At 34.4% G+C, this 23,198-nt stretch overlaps 2 protein-coding genes across 2 annotated transcripts; both read left to right on the top strand.

The window, feature by feature from the left end:
• Positions 1-340: 340 nt before the first annotated feature.
• Positions 341-1,390, top strand: LOC130445860 (general transcription factor II-I repeat domain-containing protein 2-like). The gene has a single exon (XM_056781747.1). It carries the CDS (start codon positions 341-343, stop codon positions 1,388-1,390), a length of 1,050 nt encoding a protein of 349 aa, XP_056637725.1.
• A 5,547-nt stretch (positions 1,391-6,937) lies between these two features.
• On the top strand, positions 6,938-22,000 carry LOC130445155 (uncharacterized). The gene is made up of 5 exons (XM_056780678.1): positions 6,938-7,416; positions 13,379-13,707; positions 17,525-17,688; positions 19,535-19,636; positions 21,560-22,000. Exons 2-5 carry the CDS (start codon positions 13,422-13,424, stop codon positions 21,932-21,934), a joined length of 927 nt encoding a protein of 308 aa, XP_056636656.1. The 5' UTR covers positions 6,938-7,416; positions 13,379-13,421; the 3' UTR covers positions 21,935-22,000.
• The last annotated feature ends 1,198 nt before the right edge of the window (positions 22,001-23,198 follow it).

Below are 23,198 nucleotides of genomic sequence, written 5' to 3'. Positions count from 1 at the left end.
AAGCATGCTACACAGCACTCACTGACAGGACAATTAAGAACAGACAAAATCCAGAAGCTTAGAGCAAATATTGAAAAACAGCAACAAATGTTTCATAAACAAAGAACACAACTTGATAATGTTGTGAAAGCTAATTTTATAGTTAGCTCAAAATTGGCAAAGGCATTAAAACCATTTGCCGGAGGAGAATTTATCAAGGAGTGTATGTTAGAAGTTTGTGGTGTTTTGTGTCCTGAAAAGAAAAATGAATTTGAAAAAATTAGTTTGTCAAGACGAACTGTTGTTCGACGTATAGAAATGATGGCTAATGATATAAAAACAACATTGACTGACTGACCGTATGGCTGGTTTTGAATCATTTTCCATAGCATTAGACGAGAGCACCGATTTGTCTGACACAGCTCAACTGGCTATATTTATTCGAGGTATTGATAAGGAGTTCACTGTTATTAAGGAATTGCTAGCTTTACAGCCGCTAAAAGCAACCACTACAGGAGAGGATATTTTTAATGAAGTTCAAAAGTTATTCACAAGTTTTGGCCTGCCATGGTCAAAATTAATTGAAGTATGCACTGATGGTGCACCTTCTATGGTCGGCTTACGAAAAGGTTTCATCGGAATTTTGAATGAAAAAGCAACAGAAGATGATTTGATAGTCCTTTATTGCATTATCCACCAACAGAACTTGTGTTCTAAGTCCATTCGACTCCACAATGTTATGAATGTGGTAGTAAAAACCATCAATTTTATTCGATCCCGAGGGCTTAACCATCGTCAGTTCAAGACGTTTTTGGATGAAATATCAGCTGAATATAACGACGTAACATATTTTTGTGAAGTCAGATCGATGAGCAAAGGAAAAATGTTGAAACGGTTTTCCGAGCTTAGGAATGAGATAGCAGACTTTATGAAAATAAAAGATAAGCCACTATCTGAATTGAGTGACCCAAAATGGATATGTGATTTAGCTTTTCTGGTCGTCGATCTTACAGGCTATTTGAATGATTTAAATTTGAAACTTCAAAAACAAGGACAGTTAGTAAATGATTTGTACAGCCATTTGAAAGCATTTCAGATCAAACTACGCTTGTGGGAGTCACAGATGCAGTCTGGTAACAGTTACCATTTCAACACGCTCTCTGCGTATGAAAATATTGCTTATGCTCAATATGCTGAAGAACTCAAGTTACTGTCGGAACAATTTTCGAACAGATTTAGCGACTTCAAAAACATGGAAGAATGTTTCAATTTATTTGCTACTCCTACAAAATGTAATGTACAAAATGCTCCAATACACTTACAAATGGAGTTAATCGAGATTCAAGAAAACTCACTCCTAAAATCCAAATTTGAAGACGTAGAGTTGTGCGATTTCTACAAAAAAAACTAGGAGAAGACAATTTTCCGCAGCTTAGAAAATTCGCAAGAAGATTGATTTCTGCGTTTGGCAGTACTTATAAATGCGAACAGTTCTTTTCATTGATGAAAGTTAATAAATCAACACATCGTAGAAGACTGACTGACGATAATTTGGAAACTTCTTTACGTCTTTGTATCAGTGGAATTCATCCAAATGTCGATGGATTAGTTTCCCAAATTCAAGCTCAAGTGTCTCAATGATTTCAGTGTATTTTACTTTTGTAGTTTGTAACAATTGCAAATGTAACTATTTAATTATAATGTTGTACCATTTTTTAAAATTTCATTTTGTTATTTTAATAAATACAATAATCACATTGTCAATATACACATACATGTCAATAATAAATACATAATACAATAATAACATTGTCGTATTATTTCATGTCTAATATCTATCGCAAAAAAATATTATCACTACTTTAAAATGCACTAAGTACTTTTAAACGCGGCCCGCGAACGTTTTGCACGCTAAAGTTTGGCCCTCAGCATGTCAAAGGTTGCCCATACCTGTCCTAGACAGATAGACAGGCCATGAAATGTTGAAATCAGCGTTACGTAATTTATGAACAGTCCCTAGGATGTGTTGCCACAACGATTACTGACTGTGGTGGAATGTTGGGTAAAAGCTGTTCATTAAACCACTCTGCAAATAATTCTGCTGTCATATCTTCATGATAATCAGCTGCACAGTTTCCAATTTTTTAAGCAAATATTAATAAAGCATTAGACATGAAACCGTGTTTGCTTCCAGCGTGTACTATTATAATGTGTTTCCTTTTAGAACATGTCCCATTCAAACAGCTATTTTTACTATTGTCAACCCAACCGAATTTTACTATATTGTGACTGTTAAACCATGTTTCATCTAGATAAATTATGTGTCTATTAGAACTTCGGTAGTCTTTTATCTAACGCAAATAATCTTGTCGCCATCGAACTATCTTTGACGATTCGGTTATTGCTATATGTATTTGCTGTATTATATATATTATTACATAAACTATAAATTGTCCTACGCATAAAATTTTGAAAAGATCTGTCAACTGATTTCAGTTTTTCTTTACATGTCTTTCGGTTCTGTGAATGATCCAAAGCAGCCGCTTTCGTGACTACTCGATAAATTTATTTACTCTAGTTAATGCAGCAATTCTTATTATGATTGCATTATCAGATTGCTGAATATTTTCCTTCTTTAAACAATCGAATATATTGCTGTGTTTGTATATCTAAATCTCACTACACTGAGCAATTTCATTATCTTCATTCGTCCATAGTCTAAAGAACGCCTTATTTCTATTTATTTAAAGAAATTTATGAATTAAATAAATCTCACCAAGCGACGCCACTGCTTATCGCAGGTTGTCTAGCAGGAATATTTCGAAGAAATTGTGTACATACGTCTTCAGACAGCTTCGGCCAATAGAAATGCATTTATGTTTTCATTGGTAAACAGTGGATATGATGAGTCCACGTGGATTGACTCTTTGTTAGATGTTTACCGAATTTTATACGGGGAGTAAACATTATTTTTCATTTCTTAATTTAGTATGAGTGCCGTACGTATTTGTGAAATATTGATTGTTCCTCGTATAACTGTCTCTTGCAATTAATATTGGACGAACTATAGGTATGACACTATGTTCTTAACAAACCTTGTGTAAAAATAAAACATTTTAGAAAAAATTGCACTTTTTTACCTTCAGCTATTTGGTTATAAGTACGTTAATAAGGTGAAAATATAAATATATTCATTATATTTATATAAATGTTTTTCTTACGAAAATACCTACTCGAGGTAAAACTAAAAATATATCAATCTACTAAAAAAAGTGATACGCCTATTTATTACGAATGTGTCATCATTTTATCACTTCATATTTATATAAATAGATTGTAACTTCTTGTGTTCCAAAAAACCAAGACGAAATAAGTTTTTCAAGGCTTTTATTGTAACATTTCAATACTTATATTTTTTTATTCCGTTTTTCTCCTTGTATACAAGTTTCCAATTTTAACGGAATATCGAATTAAACCAATTACTTGGGCGTAAAATGCATATTGCTCAACAAAATCAAATCCATTTATATCCGAACTAGTAATAAAAAAGTGTAGGCAAAATGTTCGACTTCTTCGTTAATAATATTGTGGGTAGTTGTGAGAAGGTAAACACTACACCTAGATGTATATCTGTACGTTATGAAAAAGACACGACAGGATGTACGATAATAGACACACGAAATAGGAAATCGAAGCCATTGATGAAAGAAAGTTTATGGTATTGTGACTACGCGGTATTGTGTAGAGAGTTCGTATACTACTCGCCACGTTTAACACGAAACCAATCGGTTAATGAACTAAGTAAGTACAAATAATCGAATTTTAAAAGGTTCTCCGATTTTTTTCAATTATTTCAAAATATTTTTTTACGACAGATGATTATTTAGGGTAAATTGTCTTCAGTTATAATTTTCCAAAAAATCGTTAACATCAGAAGCATTACATTTCTAATTTATTTCAATTTCAAGTTAATTCATACACGGTGTTTCAAAAAAAAGGATACATAAAAAATATTTTGAGTTCGCTCAGTAAAAAATTTTCGTGAAATACTATTTGGTACGAACCGTGTAACTAGCACCCTCTATGAGAGTCAGATATAAAAACTCATTGGATGTACAAGCTTCCAAAACATATTCGTATTAAATTTCAATACAATGTTGCCAGTAGTTGCGGCAAAATCGCGAAAAATGTGTATAATAAAATTTTTTTCTGAGCAAACCCAAAATATTTTTTAGTTTTTGAAACATCCTGTATATTCTGGTACGTGCGTATTATTAGTAATCTGTTAAGTGCTTTACAGCAGCCTGGGAAAGTTATTATTTCAAATATATCTTATAGATACAGCAGTCCCTGATTGGGTTTCAAAAATAAAAACAAATGGGCTAAAAACATATTGAACTCTCATTTATACAAAACAAAAAAGATACAAAAGAGAAGAAAAAAGTTAAAAGGTACCAAACGGGCTAAACAGTAATGTAGAAAATGTAATTATCGTAGAGGACGTATATCACAGTTGTAGTTAGTGAAGTAAGATACTTCATACAATAATCAATCCGGTCTTTGTTAGATGAATGATGCTTTATGAAGCCTGCTTCTTTCCAAAGACTACTTGTTATCGTACTTTTAACTCTAATTGAAAGAATATATTTAGGTTTTACTAGAAGATACTCGAACTTCAAGTACAGAAAATGTTCCAGGAGAATTTCCATGTGGATGTGCTCAAGAAGTGCAGGCAGATTTATGATCAGAAGACATTTCTCATGCTTTTACTAAGTTAGCTCGTATCAAAACATCATTAAAACCCTTTCTAGCGAAATTTTAAGAAATGATAAGAAGAAAACCAAATATTATACTAGTTTAAACAAAGTTTTTGAAATTAATGTAGGTTTATTGGAGATGTACATAGTAATTCATTCTCACACAGTTCTCAAGAGATATTGCTAATATTAATAAAATTACGTTTAAATTTGGATTACCAGGATATAGATTTGGAATATCAACACAAAAAGTCACAACACGTTTTGCCGAAACAACAAATGATGTCTTTTAAAAATAAATTACACTAAAAAAGTAGGAAAACCCTGTGGTCACAATAGCGTTAAACACTCTGTTTGTCGTCCAGCAGCCAAATTAGTGTTACACAGGTCACGGCTTTGGATTGCCATATACCTGGTTATCTACCTGAGTGGGATATTGAGGTTAGAAGGGAAGTAGTATAGAACAAACTTTGTAACAGCCCTCGCCAATTAACTGACTCCTTTGGACCTTCTGACGATGTCATACATCGCCAATTAAAATATTTAGATGAAATCTATAAGTTTTTGAACAGCCACGATACTGCTCTTAAAGTCTAAAAAAATGATAATTGGAATTGTAAAACACCCCATTCCACAAGTAAATGCATATTTTACATTTTAATGTAAATGTCAATATTGAGCGAATGATGCATTATTATTAAGTTCGAAGTATGCTAAGGATAGTTCTTTAAACGAACAATTTACCTCAATTAAAACTCGAGATATGAAAAAAGAAGAAACCTACAATATGGAAAGGATATGAGTGAAGAAAATCAAATACGAATCGATCGAGAGAGAAAATTAGATAAAATAAATCAATGATAGTTTTTTATATTTTTTGTAGCGTGTTATATGTGTTTTCGTGTCTTCAATTTACTGAACTTCTCAATAACTTCTGTAAAATCGATTTCTTTTGAAATATTTCTTTCTATCGACAGCACGGCTAGATTAGACAGTCGTTCTTGACCCATTGTAAATCGAAGATAATTTTTAATCAGTTTAAGTTTCGAAAACTTCCTCTCGCATGATGCAACCGAAATGCAAATGATCAAAAAGTATAAGTGATATACAGGGTAAGGATTCACTGAAGTCCCATTTTATTATAAATCGAAGGATTTCTTCGACTCTCCATTTGTCAGCAACGTCCATACTCGTATTTCTTGGAAAATTTGCTTCTTGTTATATTCACCATAAAATTGTGTCAGATTGTCAACTGCTACAGTCAGAGCGTCATCTGAAGTTTCTATCATGAACTTTGTTTCAATAATTTGGAAAAATTATTGATTTGTTTCATTTACCGACGTATTTCTTCTTGAATTGATAATCCAGTATCATGAGCTGCTTCACCCGGCATCGTTCTTTTTATCTTTTTCCTATATATTGTTGAACTAAATTTATTTCTTCCAGTATAGAAAGCCAGAATTGTATATAGGTTAGAAAGGTAAAATCACAAACATCCGGCAGGAGTAGGCCTGCCGGTTGTTTGTGATTTTGCTTTTGTTGAATCTTGAAAATTTTCCAAACTACTCACAATTGTCTCTATGTTTTCTTTTACAACTTTCACTGACTCGTAATAAGCTCTCCAGCGAGTATCCGAAAACGTTTAAAATTTTTTCCAGTTTTCTCTTTCAGTAATTGCCATCTCTGTGTAGATAATGAAAAGAACGAATATAATTTCTTACCTTCAGGCGAGCGATTTTTTCGTCTCGTCATCTATTCTCATAAACGTTTTTGTTGTGTTTTTACCTAAGGGTAAACCACACGAAGACATAATTTTGATTTCTGTTTATTGCACTACCACTGAAGACGTGTAGCTTCATTGTTCAAAAGTGCGCTTCTTGTGGGCCCTTCCATCCATTTTAAAACTTCGATGGTACTAAACACATTTTTAAAGTCTTGTTAGGGATTTGGGAAGCAATGAGCTTAAAATTTATGTACCTTTTGTCCCTTTTTTAACCTAATTGTGTTAAATTCATCTGTCCTCATCTCGATTATATTTGTATCTTTCTTTATAGTTTTTTATTGTCCTTCGAAATATAATATTTTTGTTCTAAATCCTTATTGTGCTTATTACTTTAATATATATTCGAAATTACAAAAGAAATAAGTGAAAGTTGATATTTAGACAATAATAATTCCATTTCCGGTTGCTTTTAAAAACCAGTTTGATTTTAAAAACAATAAATGACTTATAAAGCATATAAAAAAATCATGTTTCAAACTACATGTGGTCTTATTTAAACCATAAACAACTAATTCTTTGTTACGAAGAAAATATTTAATGAACTCAGTGTAATTTAAATTGCAAATTTATGTATGTGTCTTTCTGTCGAACCCTACGATTTCAATACACGTCGAGTTCTTTGGAATCTTTAGGAGTCTCTGTAATTTCCGAGTGGACAAGGTCTCTGAGCACATGGCATGAAACAAACGTCAAGATACAAATACACATAAAAGTTCATTCAGTTTGTTCGGTATGTTATTCACGACAGGTACACAGGTAGTTTAAATGACATTGAAACTATCATTACCGTGTAAAAAAATTCTACGAAACCGACAAAATTATGAAACAATCTATTAGATTTTAATACTTTGAAGTGCAGTTGTTGGAAAAATGTTTGTTAATGTTTAATTATTTAAGGTAAGTCGAAATGCTTATTTATTTCCATATCTATATTATCATTTCAACAATATAGATAAGAGTTAATGTATTTATATTGACACAACTTATTTAATATAATTATAATTATTTATAAACTAGATGGCATAGCGCCAAACATTTTATGCAATTTGAACCAAGGTGAATATTATAATTTCCATTAAATTATCTTATAGAGTGCAGTTGATTACATTGAAATAATGAAACATCGACTCTGGAACGATTATTGGGAAGAAAAACGATATTCGTTTCGATAAAAAAACCCAATCACGTTTAAAGCAACACGTAATTGAGTATGTATATACAAATTAGATTCACGAAGTTCTACGTCTCCCGATGCCCATTTTCCAAGCCCTTCATTTCAACTGGCATCTTCAAATCCTCTTCGATTCCTCAATGATTTCGTTAATCCAGCTTCTTCTTTTCCCTCTACTGGATGATTTGCTTCATAAGCCTAATATTCAACGCCCTAAAAAGACCACTTGGCTTCAATGAGCTTCACTCATTTCAAATTTTACCGCTGCTATTCGCCAAAAATCCATTTTCGTCAACAATGACACATCCGAACTTACAAACACACACAAGCGCTTGAGAAAATCCTTGGATAAAATCACGGATGGATGCGAAGGACATTCCACCACCCCCTGACATTTACACAGATCTTGATCCCCTTTCGTGTCGCTGTTTCGCTCGTAGACTCCTTCCTCTTTCCTGAGTTATATAGGAGATTCCGGAGGGTCTTTTTGTTAAGAGTTAGCTTGTTAGCTATGCACTCTTAACTTCTTGGTTGTTTAGACGTCTCCATGTGTGTGTGTGTGTGTGTGTGTGTGTGTGTGTGCGTGCGTGTGTGTGTGCGTGTGTGTGTGTGATTTTGCTGCCTGACTCGGAAAACCTAGGATCTTTGTTTTTTTTTGTTTTTGTATTTTTTATTGGTACATCTGAATTATATGATGTTCTTCACAATGTAATTATTTAACTTTATCTCTATATATCTGTCGTGTCACGTTTCCATACAATAAAATCAACTTAATACGGTCAATAAAATAAAATCCAGTCCAGGTCGATCTTTGCAATAGGTGAATTTCTTTGACAAAAGCCATTGATGCAAAGGCATCAATGAATTTATCATATTCGTTTGTATCTACTATCTGAACCAATCTTCAACTCCCTTTGTCATTCCAATTCACATCTTCAATTCCTCCTTCCTTGATTTCCCATTTATTTCGCTCATCCTCTTCCTTTTGCGTTTTCTTTTCCCTGACGACTTGCTTTATCAATCTGATATCCACCGACAAAACTAGATGACTTCGCTTCTATGATCACTCTAGTTTTTGATCCTCTCTATTTCAAATTTTCACGTTGCTATTCGCCAAAAATCCATTTTCATAGCCTTCGATATCTTCTTTGTTCTTAGTTATGTCTGAATTGTATTGATATTTTTGGCAATGTAGTTGTTTTCACGTTTGCATCCAATAAAATCAACTCAATCACGTTGCTTCTGGTTTCTTCTAGAAATACTTTTCTTCTCATATAAACTGACACTAAACAATATTTCTCAATTCCACTGATCAGACCTCAAAATCTTGAAGCTACTTCACTTTGAGCTCTGATTGAGCTGAAGTAGACTTGTAGCTGAAAAAATCTGAACTAGATCGAACAAAAAATGCTATGAAAACTCTTTATTCCCAAGCATACACAAACTTTGGAAGATCTTGATTACACTGTTTCCACCTTCTATTTTCTTAAATGCCTCAAAACTTATTAAAGAAATTCTACCGGCCAAAAAAACGTGGGGTTGAAGTCAATCGACTACAGATATGATGTAGACACCTAGGAGGTTAATGATTTGATCTCTGTGAAGAAGTGTAAAAAACTATAAGGAGTAACACCATGTATCTGCCTTCAAAATAATACTAGTGCTTTAACCAAGGATCTGTTTTTTGATAGTTTTAGAGGCAACGTTGTTGATATAAGTCATCATTTATGTTGTTACCTCTTATTGTATATTAGTAAAGTGTTTATATATTTTTTTTGAACATATTTAGGTGTGTCAGTATCAATTGACATATGCTGTTTATATAAATACTGACCGTTGTGTTTATAACCTGATGTTGATAAAGCCCATAAACTTTCCAATATGATTATAATTATAAATAAATAGTGATAAGCATACGTAAATACTACATCGTTTCATTTAAATTGTCTACGTAAGAATTAATAATTAATAATATTTGTTTATGTTTAAATAAGTTTTTGTTGTTCACTTTGACACGATCAAGATGGATTACTTCGTAATTATAGACACAAAGTTTCCTTAATTCATAAATCAAGGAATAATTTATCAATTTTTTCTAATTTTAATATACTTTGCAAGTGTTTTGAGGTCGGTGATTTGATAAGGGTTTGCATTTTTAACTGGATGTATTAGAAGTTCAATATTTCGATCTTATTCGGGGTAATTTTTATAGTATGAGGTCTTGTAAAAGAGACCGCTTTCGGTTAACTAGAACTGGATATTTTTCTGATGAAATCTGGTATACGAAAGCTGCAACTTAAGTTTTAAGAAAGACAAATACACCTCAATCTCACTGTATACCACATGACACTCTTGCAATATCAGATTACGCACTTTACATCGATTTATTCTGACACAATGACCGATTTTGGACGACTTTTATGTAGGGAATTGCGTCCACGATAGAATTCGGAAAAACAGCGAAAAACGGTGACTGATTAGGACTCAGAACTGGGAGAAAGCTGTCTCAGGCAAGTACTTTTATGTCTGCCTAAGGATTCCGTCGAAAGCGATTCAATGAACTCGGTAGTGAAGTGTGCGTGAATTGGTAGGTGGCTTCATCACCAAAAGTTGTCGCTAGATGATCGGCACACTGCTGTTGGTTTAATCCAATCGAAAGTCATAGAAAATGTTGGCGATTCAATTCCATTTTTTTACCATGATGAAAGTTTCAAGTATCAGCAAACAACTCAAATAGTAACACGTTCTGAGTTCCCTCACTATTAGAAGTATCTAGCTTTATGATACAAATATCAGATCTGACATATTCACATCAGTGTTGCCATATCTTAAAACTTAGACCTTAGTAAAATCAGTTAAAAATCATTCCATAGACAAAATATTCTCATAATAGTATCCACAAATATTTTTCTTGGTATCTTCCTTGAAAGATTAGGATTGTTAAACATTTTTGTCAAGGCTAAAACTATAATTTTCTAATATTTCGTAGTATTCGCATCAGATGTCCACTATTGGGCAGCATTGGTACCTCGATTCTATGGAATGAATGACCTCTCCTTGCGACGATTTCTGGTGATTCTACTTTGTCTAACTAATGATTTTTTATGTTCGGGTTGTTTATACTATCCACATCTACTTGCACAGCACTTGAAACTCGGTATCACGGAATCTTGCACTATTGGACAACTTTTATATATCTTATATATGGCGATTTATGGTATCTTCTTCCCATTTTTCCTTTTGACTTTTCTATGGCCTCGGAAATTTATTTAAACCCGTTTCCTTCATATTTTCTTGTACTGTGCGAGTATCATTATTTGATTGATTGTCTGTTGCCTTTGTTCGTTTCATGTTTTTTTTGTCTGCTTCTTCTCCATCTTCCTATAGGCTTTGCTTTCCATATTCGTTTTGTTGATCTATCCTTGTTAAATGTCCAATTCTCTTAATCATTTATGCTCTATTTGTTTCTTGTCGTAAGTTGTTTCTTATGATTTCATTTCTTATTCTATCCATCGCAATTTTTCGTAGATACTCCATTTCCATCACTTCACTGTCTATTTTATTGTTAGTGACGTTTTAACTTTCATATATCACTGGTGTTATTATCATTGCTCAATTTTCTTTTCATTATTATCTCCTTCTTATTGAACAATGCTTTATTCAATGCATAAGTATATATTTGTTTCTTTTTTTATTCTGTTTGTAATCTCCGCTCCTATTTTACCCTCTGTTATTACTGTTCCAAGATATTCAAAAGTTGTGTCTTCTTCTATTTGTTTTTCTGTCACTGTTGGTCTAACTTTGCTTCCATTTTTCTCGTTTATGATTATTGTTTCACATTTTTTTATGTCAATTTCCATTTGCAATTTTTCTATCTCTTCTATCCAAATTCTTGTTAGTGCTTCCATAGTTCTGTGAGTTTCTAGGATAATTACGATATCGTCTGTATATAGTAAACCTTATAAGTTTATTAGGATCATGTTGAGGTATCCTATGTTCGTTTGTAGGTATCTCGTCCGTTTTATATTGTTAGTATAAACTGCCCCTATGTTTTATCCCTTTTTCTACTATAAAGCCTTCTAATATTTGTCCATTCAGTTGTATTTTCATTTTTACTCTTTTATATTCTTTGTGATAGTTAATACTTTTTTGGTATTTCTAGTATCTTCCAAACGTTGTTTCTTTGGATTGAGTCGACTGCTGCTCTCATATCTATGACTGTTGAGTGCAGTGTTTCTTCTTTTTCGTAATTATATTTCTTAGTATGAAAATAATACCTATTTGTCTTACTTTTCTTGATGCTTCCCTTTTAATCCCAATTTTCCACGATATTCAAGCGTCCAATATTAAACCGATTAAGCCAACGCCGTTCCGTTCAATTTTAAGTACTTTCCTTACTGTCTGTATTATTCAAAATATTTTTTGGCGACAAAGTAATTTCGGTTTTATAATATAAGTTATAGTCATTTGTGAATGTTTAACCATTCAAAAAATTCTGCAAACTCCGAAATAATTGGTAATCAGATGGTGCCAGATCAGAGCTGTTTGGGTGTTGTGGCATCACTTCCCAGCCAAGCTCCAATAGTTGCCAAAGTTGTGTGCATTATCATGGTTAAACACTAAACCTTTCCGTTTTGAGAATTCTGTCCGTTTTTCGTTGATTGCTTCATCCAGTTCCAATTATTGTTGACAGTAAACATCAGAAATGATCATTTGCTTCCTTAGAAGCTGCTCAAAAAACACAACACCTTGATAATCCCACCAAACTCACGGCATGAGCTTTTTCATTGTTTTTCAGCTTTCGATGTGGTTTGTGCTGGTTCTTAGTGTTTGCTCCATGATCGTTTTCGAACTATGTTACTGTACAGCACCCATTTTTCTTCACCAGTGATGATTCTTTTCAAAAAAGGGTCAGTTTCATTTCATTCAAGGTGCACATCGCAAATGTTGATTCTTTGTGTTAAATGAATTTCTTTCAATTCGTGAAATACCCAAATATCAAGCTTCTTAACTCGCCCAAGGCATTTTGAGTGTTTTCAATTATTGTGTACGGTACATTTAGCCTCTTCGCTACCTCTCGAACAGTTATATGACGATCCTCTTCAATTATGTCTTTGATTTGGTCATCTTCAACTTGAGTAGGTCGACCAGAAGGTTGCTCATCTTTGAGGGAAAAATCTCCACAACGGAATTTTTTATACCATTATAAAGGAACTTTTTTAGTAAAAAGCGAAAGTACTTTGTTGCCAACGTAGTTGTCTTCTAAGGCGATACATCGATGTGTCTTCAATCTCAAAATAGGTTACAGTTTCGACTATGACCTCATCGTTACAAAATTTCTGTTCAGCGAGGGATCCTCTTTAGGTCTAAGAACATGAAAAGTCGCTGGAAGTTGACTATAGAGAATAATGTGAAATCGGCGAAAGTTATGCAATTTGGTCATCGTTTTTATTTATTTGTAATAAATAGAGCAATTTTTAGCGATGTTCCTCAAAGCTATAATACGATTCTTAACGTTTTGAAGTCAGTTCATGACGTGTTTTCCTTTCGGCTGATGATCGATTGGACACTAGTGTGAAATGAATGAATGAATGAATATATTATAAGTGTCATCTATGTTATCTATGCCTACGAAGTATTCTGCCCATATAATACGATCTCACAGGGTATTATTTCATTTCGTTTTAGAAATATGTGGTTCAAAATCATTCCTTGACAGTGAACTGAAAGGATGGAAAATGCAAAAGGAAACCATCAAACAAATAACCCGAACGATATTCAATTGAAGGAATCCCGTTCGAGACCGTGCAGCTTTTACGAAAACAGCGGCATTGAACCCTTAAACACTTCGAATAACAACGTATCCAAAGATGAAAATTCCACTAGATCTCAAATAACTTTTGTGAACACAACAGTTCCGGTTAATATGACGACACAGGATATCGCCGGAAAACACACACCTACTAGAAACAGCTTACGACATAGCAGAATGATTGTAATGAATAAAACCGGAGAAGGTAATTACTATTTCACAATTTTTCTTTTATATTTCTATTATATTCGGATTAGATTAAAAGTTTGGTTCCAATCATAAAACTTTTTAAAAAGGAAAAAAAAATATAGTTTTAGTTTATTAGCTTCTACGATGTATGTGAATGCGGTATTCATCTTACTAATATCAAGCTTTTGGAATACAAGGTGTAAAAAAAAACGGTAGTTTTTTTTTTCAACCTCCGAACGCTTAGTATGAACCCTAAGCGAAGAGCAAGAAGCGCGTATGCTCTGTAGGAGACTGCGTAGCTCTCGTACAACACATCAAAGAACAGTCCTTGGTACGATGAAGATTCTGTGCAATATTTTTCTTTTTGTCTAAAGTCTTAGGGAAACGTGAAAAAAAATTACTAATTTTTCCGGATTATTCATTGTGCACAGGCCTGTGAGTTGGCTGAGCGCGTGCGCCGAACTTGAGAATCGCATAGTCTCCATGGGATAGAGTCGTTTGTTTTGATGTTGATATAGTGTAGACGATAGAAGATCGATCTATTTACTAATTAAGTAACGTAATTTCAGTAATAAATGAATATCTCAAGTCATCGTCGTCGTCAGATGCAAAGTATAGCATGTCAAACTAATATTTGAAGTAAAAAAGGAACTTGTAGTGCATGTTTGTGTAATAAAAATTAATTAAACATTGAAAGTGCATTAGGAAACATGTGACTTTGAGACATCCATTTATTACTGTAATTACGTTACTTATTTAATAAATAGAACGATCTCCTATCCCACCATTTCAATCATTTAAATCAAATTGATTCAAACATCAAAACAAACCACTCCATCCCATGGAAACTATGCGATTCATCAAGTTCGGCGCACGCGCACAGCTAACTCACAGGCCTGTGCGCAATGAATAATCCGGAAAAATTAGTTAATTTTTTTTCAGGTTTCCCTAAAAGATATTTTGTAATTTCAATTTGCAACCACGGTTTTAATTAATAACTATTTATCGAATCAAGGAGAAAATTCAGGGTTTGGATTTTCATAATGAGCATTGAAAATCCTTTCGATTCATATATTTTTTTTATTTTTCCGAATATTTGGCTGTTAGCTTGATGGAACTTTCCAACAGGGCAGTTTGCGTTATTCGAACGATTCTGTTTTGTGTTTCAACCGATTTAGGCAACGTTTGTGGTTTGTCTTTTCGTATTTTGGCTGTACTGTTCAAGAACCGAGATTACGCGAACATATTGAGACGCTTCCAATACCCATTACAAGATCAGTCCAGATTAGCAGGTTGGAATGAATCTTTTAGAGGAAGAGCCAGTGACCAATTTCAGGTCGTCGTTTCTTTCAAAAGTCACGAAACTTTCTACAGTAAATCCTCTATACCTAAAGAAAATGAAAAGCCACTTCTGGCCGGGATAGACTACCCTAAAATTTTAAAGAGGGTGAGGAATAAGATTTATTTTAGTTAAAGTATCAGTGATAAGATTTTAGGAAATTACTTTCGACAGTATTTTGTCTTCATGGAATTTTTGCCAGAGCATTTACATATGTTCTATATGAGTATAAAAAAAATCTATAGCATAAGAGTCTGAAGTATTATATAATGGAGTAGGCAAATCAACAAGTGTAGAAATATACCTCACGATACTTGAATCGTGTGCAACACCCCAAACCGTAAGAGGATCCCTACTTTTTATTCATACCTGTGTTAGGACCTTCGAAATGTAAAGTAAGAAATATAAAAGTACGTCACAGGTACAGTTCTTCCAATATCAATTGCAGATTGTAAAAACCCTTGCAGGCAATTTTGTTTGATTTACCATAGGCGTAGATATCTCATTTTACAATTTTATTATTTCTATAAATACTTTTAAGCCCCTTTCGTTGATTAATTGATTAATGGAAAATTTATTTACTCTAGTTAATTCAGCAATTCTTATTATGATTGCATTATCAGATTGCTGTATATTTTCCTTTTTTAAACAATCGAATATATTTAAAATAACTTGCTGTGTTTGTATATCTAAATCTTTATTATTAAATTCATACCTGTCTTTATTCTCACCACACTGCAATTTCATTGTCTTCATTCACAACTGACTTCTGCAATTGATATTGGAAGAACTAACAGCAATAAATCTTCTACGAATTGTCACTCCTAAAAGGAAATAATATTACGCGTTTTAATATTATCCCACAGTATCCTTGACAATTGCCTAGAGAATATCTGCGTCAAAATCTTTCAAAAGTGATGTTTCAACAAGATTAAGAAAAATCTATTGCATTATGTATCATTTTGGATCTACGTCTAATGAAGTCCACAAATGCACAATAAGCGCTCTCACTCTAGCCCGCAGGTTTCCATATTACTGTCTTACTTGCACTCGCACGGACACCTTTTCCGCTCTGGCAGACTGTTGGTGATGGAATTTCGTTCTGGCATTGTATGTTATTAATTGTTTATTTATTTTATTTATTCTGTTCAAATTTGAAGGCTGATAAAATGACGAAAATAGGTTTTTATATATAAATATTTATAGCGTTCGGTCAACAATTAGGAGGGATGTAAATGCACACCTTCCATGAAGACAAAATACTGTCGATACTTTAACTAAAATAAATCTTATTTTTTACCCTCTTTAAAATTTTAGGGTAGTCTACCCCGGCTACACGGGGCTGCCAGAAGTGGCTTTTCATTTTCAGTAGGTATAGAGGATTTACTGTAGAAAGTTTCGTGACTTTTGAAATGACCTCTGAAATTAATCACTGCCTCTTTGTCTATACATATAATATATTTGCAAGCATTCATTTTGAAGCTTCGAGGAAAGATATTTGATACTTAAGTTTTGAAATAGACAAAGAAAAACTTATATTTATTATCAGATATGGCTTTATTGTTTATCAAAATATTCTCTATTAAGATCAGTACACTTTTGCACGCGTTTGAATCAATTTTCGATTGAGGTACCTCCAAAACATATGATTTGAACGCATCAGGTGTAGAAAAACGTTGAACACACAATTTATTTTTGATCTGCGGGCAAATGAAAAAATCATTGGGTGCTAAACAAGAACTGAACGGCGGATGATCGATCAATTCGATGTTTTGACTGTTCAAAAACGTTTTTGTTTGAACTGATGTGTAAGAGCTCGCATTGTTGTAGGCGAGAATGATTCGTCTTCTGCGATTGGTATCCCTGATTTTTTCGAACAATTCCAGTAAACAAATGCTGGTGTATAATTCAGAGTTCCACGGTACTGTAATCGTCCTTGATCAATTTTTGTTGGATTTTGCTTGTCTTTGACAGTCGATTGTATAGGCATCTTTTGAAGCACCGTGATTGAATTTATCTTAAGTAGCAACTATCATAGTATGTAAACAAACTACTGACTGTTGCAACCGTTGTACAGAACTGAAGACGTGTATATTAGAACAACGCTTTCAAAACAAAGTCAATGTCCGTTTGAATTCATTACCGGCAATTTTGTTGGAAAACTATAGATATGATTAACAAGTAATTCGGGAGTTGTTTAATCCTTACCTAAAAATGTGACATAAATTTCGTTTTCCACGCATGAATGCTACAAAATGTGATAACAGAAGTCAAAGATTGCTAAGTCCGTCTAATTATGTGGCTATTCAGACTGATTTTTCTAATTATTTTTCGAGCTCTGTGATCGAATGCATTATGTAGTCTGCTATGCTAATTATGTACCTTCTAATTCGAATAGAAAACATCGGCACCTGCGTTTCTTTAACGAACAATTTCTTGTTCTTCTGTTATATTTTATTATATAAAGAGAACCTAATGAATGTTTTATTTTCAGCACCAACAAACACGACTATAACTTTACATCACCATAAGTTTATACGATTTCTACTTGTAGGAATTTTGGTTATAGGACTAGCCATGTGCATAACCTCTTTATGGTTGTTACTTTGGACACCAAATTTGAGATCAAAAGATAATCCTGGGTGGGGTGGAATACCGGTAAGTTCACTAATATTTTCACTTCATTTTGTTAATTGTTTTTTTCGTGACGAGCAGTTTCGTTCTGGATACTTATTGTTCAATGTCTAATTGTATAGTTCTTTATTTGCGTGTACTATCGAAGACGTACTTCTTCGAATACCAATGCTAGTCTGAATTACAACTGCGCTGGTAGAATTATACAACAGGGCCTAAAACATCGTTGCCTGGATGTTAACGACAATTGGACATTAATTATGAGTTACATAAGAAAAAATAAAGAGGGAAACTCATGGCCGGTATATACAGCAGCGATAAAAATGCGCAAACGAACTGCACAGTTCATTTGCGCAGTTTTATTCACAAAAATCAGCACAGTTCGTTCGCAAGGCTTGGTCTAGGCGGAAGCATCCGTGCACGTTAAAACATGTCGCTAGAAGATTGTAGCAGAATCATACTTTCGTACGAGCGTCCTGTAGCTAAAAACCTCATTGAGTTGCAGATAATCTTTCATGAGGACTTATATTTCGGGGAAAATTTTAACTCGTTCAATAAATTTAAGTGAGAGTATGACATTCTTTTAAGAAGCCAATCCTTACACTACACACTATGATTTTCATTTCTTTTTGCACAAAACAAGCCAGGCTAGCGCAAGCGAGTCATCGTCTTATATCACGATTGATGTGTTTTTCGTCAGAGTTTCTGCCGAAAACGTTCAATAAACTGCTCAAATGAACTGTGCAGTTTGTTTGCGCAGTTTTATCGTTGGCGTGCATACCAGCCATTATCCACGAGAAGGAAGTGATGCTAACGCGTTTCAAAGGTACTAGAAGGTATTAAGTCGGTTAATGTCAACTAGTCGACGTTTTCATCAAAATATTAGGTTTTATTAAGAAAAGAAAGAGTGAAAATCTGCCACGAGGAGTACCAGCTCCTGGAAGTAATGCTAGCGCAGTTCCGTGGTACTGAAATGTTTTTTAGTCGGAAAATATCAACTCGTCGATATCTTCTTAAAGACTTTAGGTTATATTAAGATAAGAAAGAGTGGAAATCAGCTTCGTGAAGAAGATGCCGAAGCGATTCCTTGGTACTAGCACGTTTTAAGTCGGTTAACGTTAACTAGTCGATGTCTACTTCAAGATATTGAGCTTTATGGTGAAAAGTGTAAATCAGCTATAAGAAGGAGTATTAGCTCCTGTAAGTAATGCTAGGCCGGCCGGTTCCAAGGTACTGGCAGGTTTTATGTCGCTTATCGTCAATTACTCGGTGTCTTCTTCAAGATTTTAGGCTTTATTGGAAAAAGAGAGAGTGAAAATCACTTACAAGAAAGAGATTTTAGATCCATGAAGATGTTAACGCGGTTCCAGGGTACTGGCAGGCTGTGTTAATGTCAACTAGTCGCTGTCTTCTTCAAGATTTTGTGGTTTTATTGGAAAAAAAGTGTAAATCAGCCTAGAAAAGGAGTAAAATCTCCTGCAAGTAATGCTAGCCTGGATCCGAGGTACTGACAGGTTTTATGTCGGTTATCGTCAATTAGTCGGTGTCTTATTCAAGATTTTAGGCTTTATTGGAAAAATGAAGAGTAAATCTCAGCCACCGAAAGAAGTACCAGCTCCTGGAAGTGATGTTAGCCCGGTTTCGAGGTACTGAAAGGTTTAATGTCAGTTATCGTCAACGAGTGGGTGTCTTCTTGAAGATTTTTGGCTTTATTGGGATGAAAAATAGTGAAAATCAGCCATAAGATGAATTGTCAGCTCCTCTGGGAGTAATCCTAGCGCGAATCGTGGTACCGATTATAAGACATAAGACTAATAAGATATGAGACTTTATTGTGATATTTTATTCATAACTATCTCTTATTTTCAAGGTACTGGTATCTAGTTTTGCTGGAATACTTTTTACAACTAGTATACCTAATCCTAAAGGATATTCAGGTAGGAAATACGGTTATTGGCAGAAAACGCTTAAGGTGAGAATTTATTTTTACATAAACCTTCTATGATTCATCAATCAAAATATGTACGGGGTGTTTGTAAAAACTTCGGTGAATGATATTAGGAACAGACCAAAGCAAATGATACACATAAATAACCATTATTGGCCTTCAAATTATACAACACACATTTGTGTCAATGTTCATAATACTTCTCAATTAGAATCGATCCAAAAACGGATATCACAAGTCCTTGAATGGCCAACACTCCCGCCAAATGTGCTCCTTTAAAAACCTCCTTTGTGCGAGGACAAGTCTAATCCACTTCTTCATAGAAGTTGTCGAAGAAGATAATCAATGTCTTGATCAACTTTTGACGGAGGTACATTTTGGGTAGCGGGATAAACGTCATTCAATCGATTACTACTTGGAATCCAAATGGAACTGGTAGCACCAGGTTTAGTATCTAGAACCTGGCGCATTCATTCATCAGGCAAATACCCGACGATATAGGACAATACAGCGGCAGATTTACCCATCCCCACGTCACTCGATTCAACCAAAAGCTGTTTGGTTAATTGAGCAATTTTGTTTTACTGTTACCCCCTCCTCTCCCAGATTACACCTCCATCGCTATAGTTGGCAAATAGATACGAAACGAAACCTTCTTCCAAAGGAACATTTTTCCTACATGAGGGCCATATCCCACACGGAAACTCGCCTAATTCAACCCAAAAGAATCCGCTATTCTAAGGGACGATAGAACCTAATGGTAATACCAAAAATAACCTCTATTTATCCCAAGTGACGATGGATATCCCCGCTTCGAATCCCCTGCGAAACGAAATCTCCTGGTAAAATTCATCACAATTCTAGCATTGCACTATATTAGATCATATCCTACAAGGAAACGTCCCTATTACAATTAAAAAGGGATGAAGGATCCCAATGGTAATGCCAAAAATTACCCGAAGAATCTCTCTCAATCCAGTGACAATGGAAAGCTCTAGCGGCATCCATTCGTTTTAATTTTTGATCATCTGGTCAAATGTGAGGCACACATTGGGAGCAGATCTTCTACTTGCCCTTATTTTCGCGGATGGGGCAAGGCGCAAATTGGGACACATATAGCACGTGTGAGGAACAAAACAATTGTTGTTATTGAACTTAAGTTCTGAATCAGAATCGGATGATGCTGATGAGGAATTGTTATTGAGTCAGTGCGTTTCGTAACTGACCATGGCTCTTCTTCAGTCGTTGTTTCCTTGTCGTAAACACATTTTTAGTGACGTACACTTTCATTTTTCTCCGTAGATGTTTCTCCCAATTTCTAATAAAACTGGATGTACAGAGGATGCTCTATATGTTATGATAGCGCTCTTTGACGTGTCTATGCGCAGTAGTGATAGTAGTACACGTTTCCGTTTATATATCGGATCATTCATCGATATTTTTAGACATACCTCGTAAATAACGTATGAAAAATAACAACTTTAATTCATAAATTGTTTTTGACTAAGAGTTGAATGGAATCTTTTTGATTAAGAGGTTTTTTCTTGATAGCTGCACTGGTAGAAGTGTACACTAAAGCGTTCTTTGTAGCAAAAAAAGCGCTGTTCTTATTCAGTTCAGCCAGTGCAGTGCAAGGCAGTGCAATAAGTGTAATCTGGAAACGGCGGTATTACATCTTCGTCATCGGACGAATGTAAAATATCAAAAAGTACTAAATCGTTTTCCATTATTGTTAATACTACAAGGCCTGGATGACATAAAATAACCTCAAATACAACAATAAACATATGCTCTATTGTTCTCTGCACAACTCTGCACTTTATAGTTCTTTGTATCCGCTCAGTTCCAGTGCAGCTACCAAGAACAAACCTAAGTATAATGAAAAAACAATAATCTTGAGAAAAATTGGAAAAAGTTTATTTGATTTTTGGGGCTTTTTATTTTCAGTACGTTTCAATATTCACCAGTACGATGGCGGCTTGTACATCTCTACTGACGTTCGTATTCTCTCTACTACACGTCGTAGGCTTGAACGCAATGACGTGCGCTCCTCCAGAGAAGCTGGACTCTACTTGCTTCTGCAGCTTCAACACTACGGAAACATCGGTGTTAGATACCAGTTACCATTACGTCGATTTGGGTTGCGAAGAAGTTCAAAATATTTTGAATGTTTTAATTATATTTGTGAGCGTTATAAGTATTTTGGCGTTTATATTCGAACTTTTTTATTTGTATATGCATTGGGTAAATAGGGATATACGTAAATATTCCAGGGTTCCGATTAACGTAAATGCGTTCCATATTCACAGAGAAAATAGGTAACACATAATATGTAGGAAATTTAGTGTAGATATAATTTTTATAAAAAAATATATATATTGTATTATTTCGAAGTTGTTGTTTGCATTTTCCCACCGGCATTGACCCATTAGGTACAGAATAAAAAAGAACACGATTAGTCCTTATGGAAATTGGGTTCCGGACAAATTTTCCAAAACTTGGCACAATAATAGTTTGAAGCAAGTCTCAATGGGCGCGAAAATTCAAAACCCACTGGAACCTCGTCAAAACTACCGTTAAATTCCAGTTCCAAAACCACATTCTACTATGGGGAAGTTTCGTGCCCATTGAGACTTTTAATCAGCTTGATTCGAAGTATCATTGTGTTAAGTTTACGAATAGTTCCAATTCCCTTTCTTACCTTCGAAAACTTCAGGGGTAGTTTTAACGTAAGCCATTTCAATAAAACCACAAACAATGGAACCGTTAACTCCGGGCTGAGACCGTGCTAGAACTCTCTTATCTCTAGTACTCTAGAATCTGCCAGAACTCTCATATGTTTTCAGAACTGTTTTAGAACTGCCGATACTGTGCAGGAACTCTTCTGTCTCTACACTTATTTTTAGAGTTTCGTGTCCATTGAGACTTGCTTCAAACTATCATTGTTCCAAGTTTCATAAAAATTTGATAAAGCTCAATTTCCATATTTCATAACATAACCTTAAAAACTAGTACAAACTATATTGCTGGGTCGGTAAGCACGTGTTATCATGACACAGATACAATTATCTGAAGCACGAACATGCTTTTTTTAATCTTTTTCGACAGCGTTGCCAAACTTATGTCGACCTCTGTAAACCTTCTGGTAGGGCTCACTTAACACTATTAAAGGCCGATGTCGTAGAATAGAGAGTCAATAAACATCTCTACCTTGTTTTGCTATCAGACAGTTTAAGAGACGTAATTGCAACACTTTTAGCTACATCCAGAACGGGTTCTGGGCCCGCCGATGGATTAGCTAGTCGTTGGAGGAATCACTAGACATCGTACATACACAAGATTCCAGAAAATGGGAATAACAACCGACAAATATCACGAAAAATGCAATGAAGAACTAGGGAGCATCTGTCTTGACGGAAAAACGACGTCAACTGCAAGCAGGCAGTAAATTGCCTCGAGGACATAGAAAAAGCAAAAAAAGTATTCTGGGTAAAGAATAAGCTATAAAAGAGAAAAATTTCGGTAGCCATCCAACAATAACAATTACACTGTGACGAGCGTTTTGATAGCCAAGTTATCATCTTCA

Source organism: Diorhabda sublineata, chromosome 6 (assembly GCF_026230105.1).
Source record: "Diorhabda sublineata isolate icDioSubl1.1 chromosome 6, icDioSubl1.1, whole genome shotgun sequence".
NCBI lineage: Eukaryota > Metazoa > Arthropoda > Insecta > Coleoptera > Chrysomelidae > Diorhabda > Diorhabda sublineata.
This window is presented reverse-complemented; position numbering and strand designations above follow the sequence as displayed.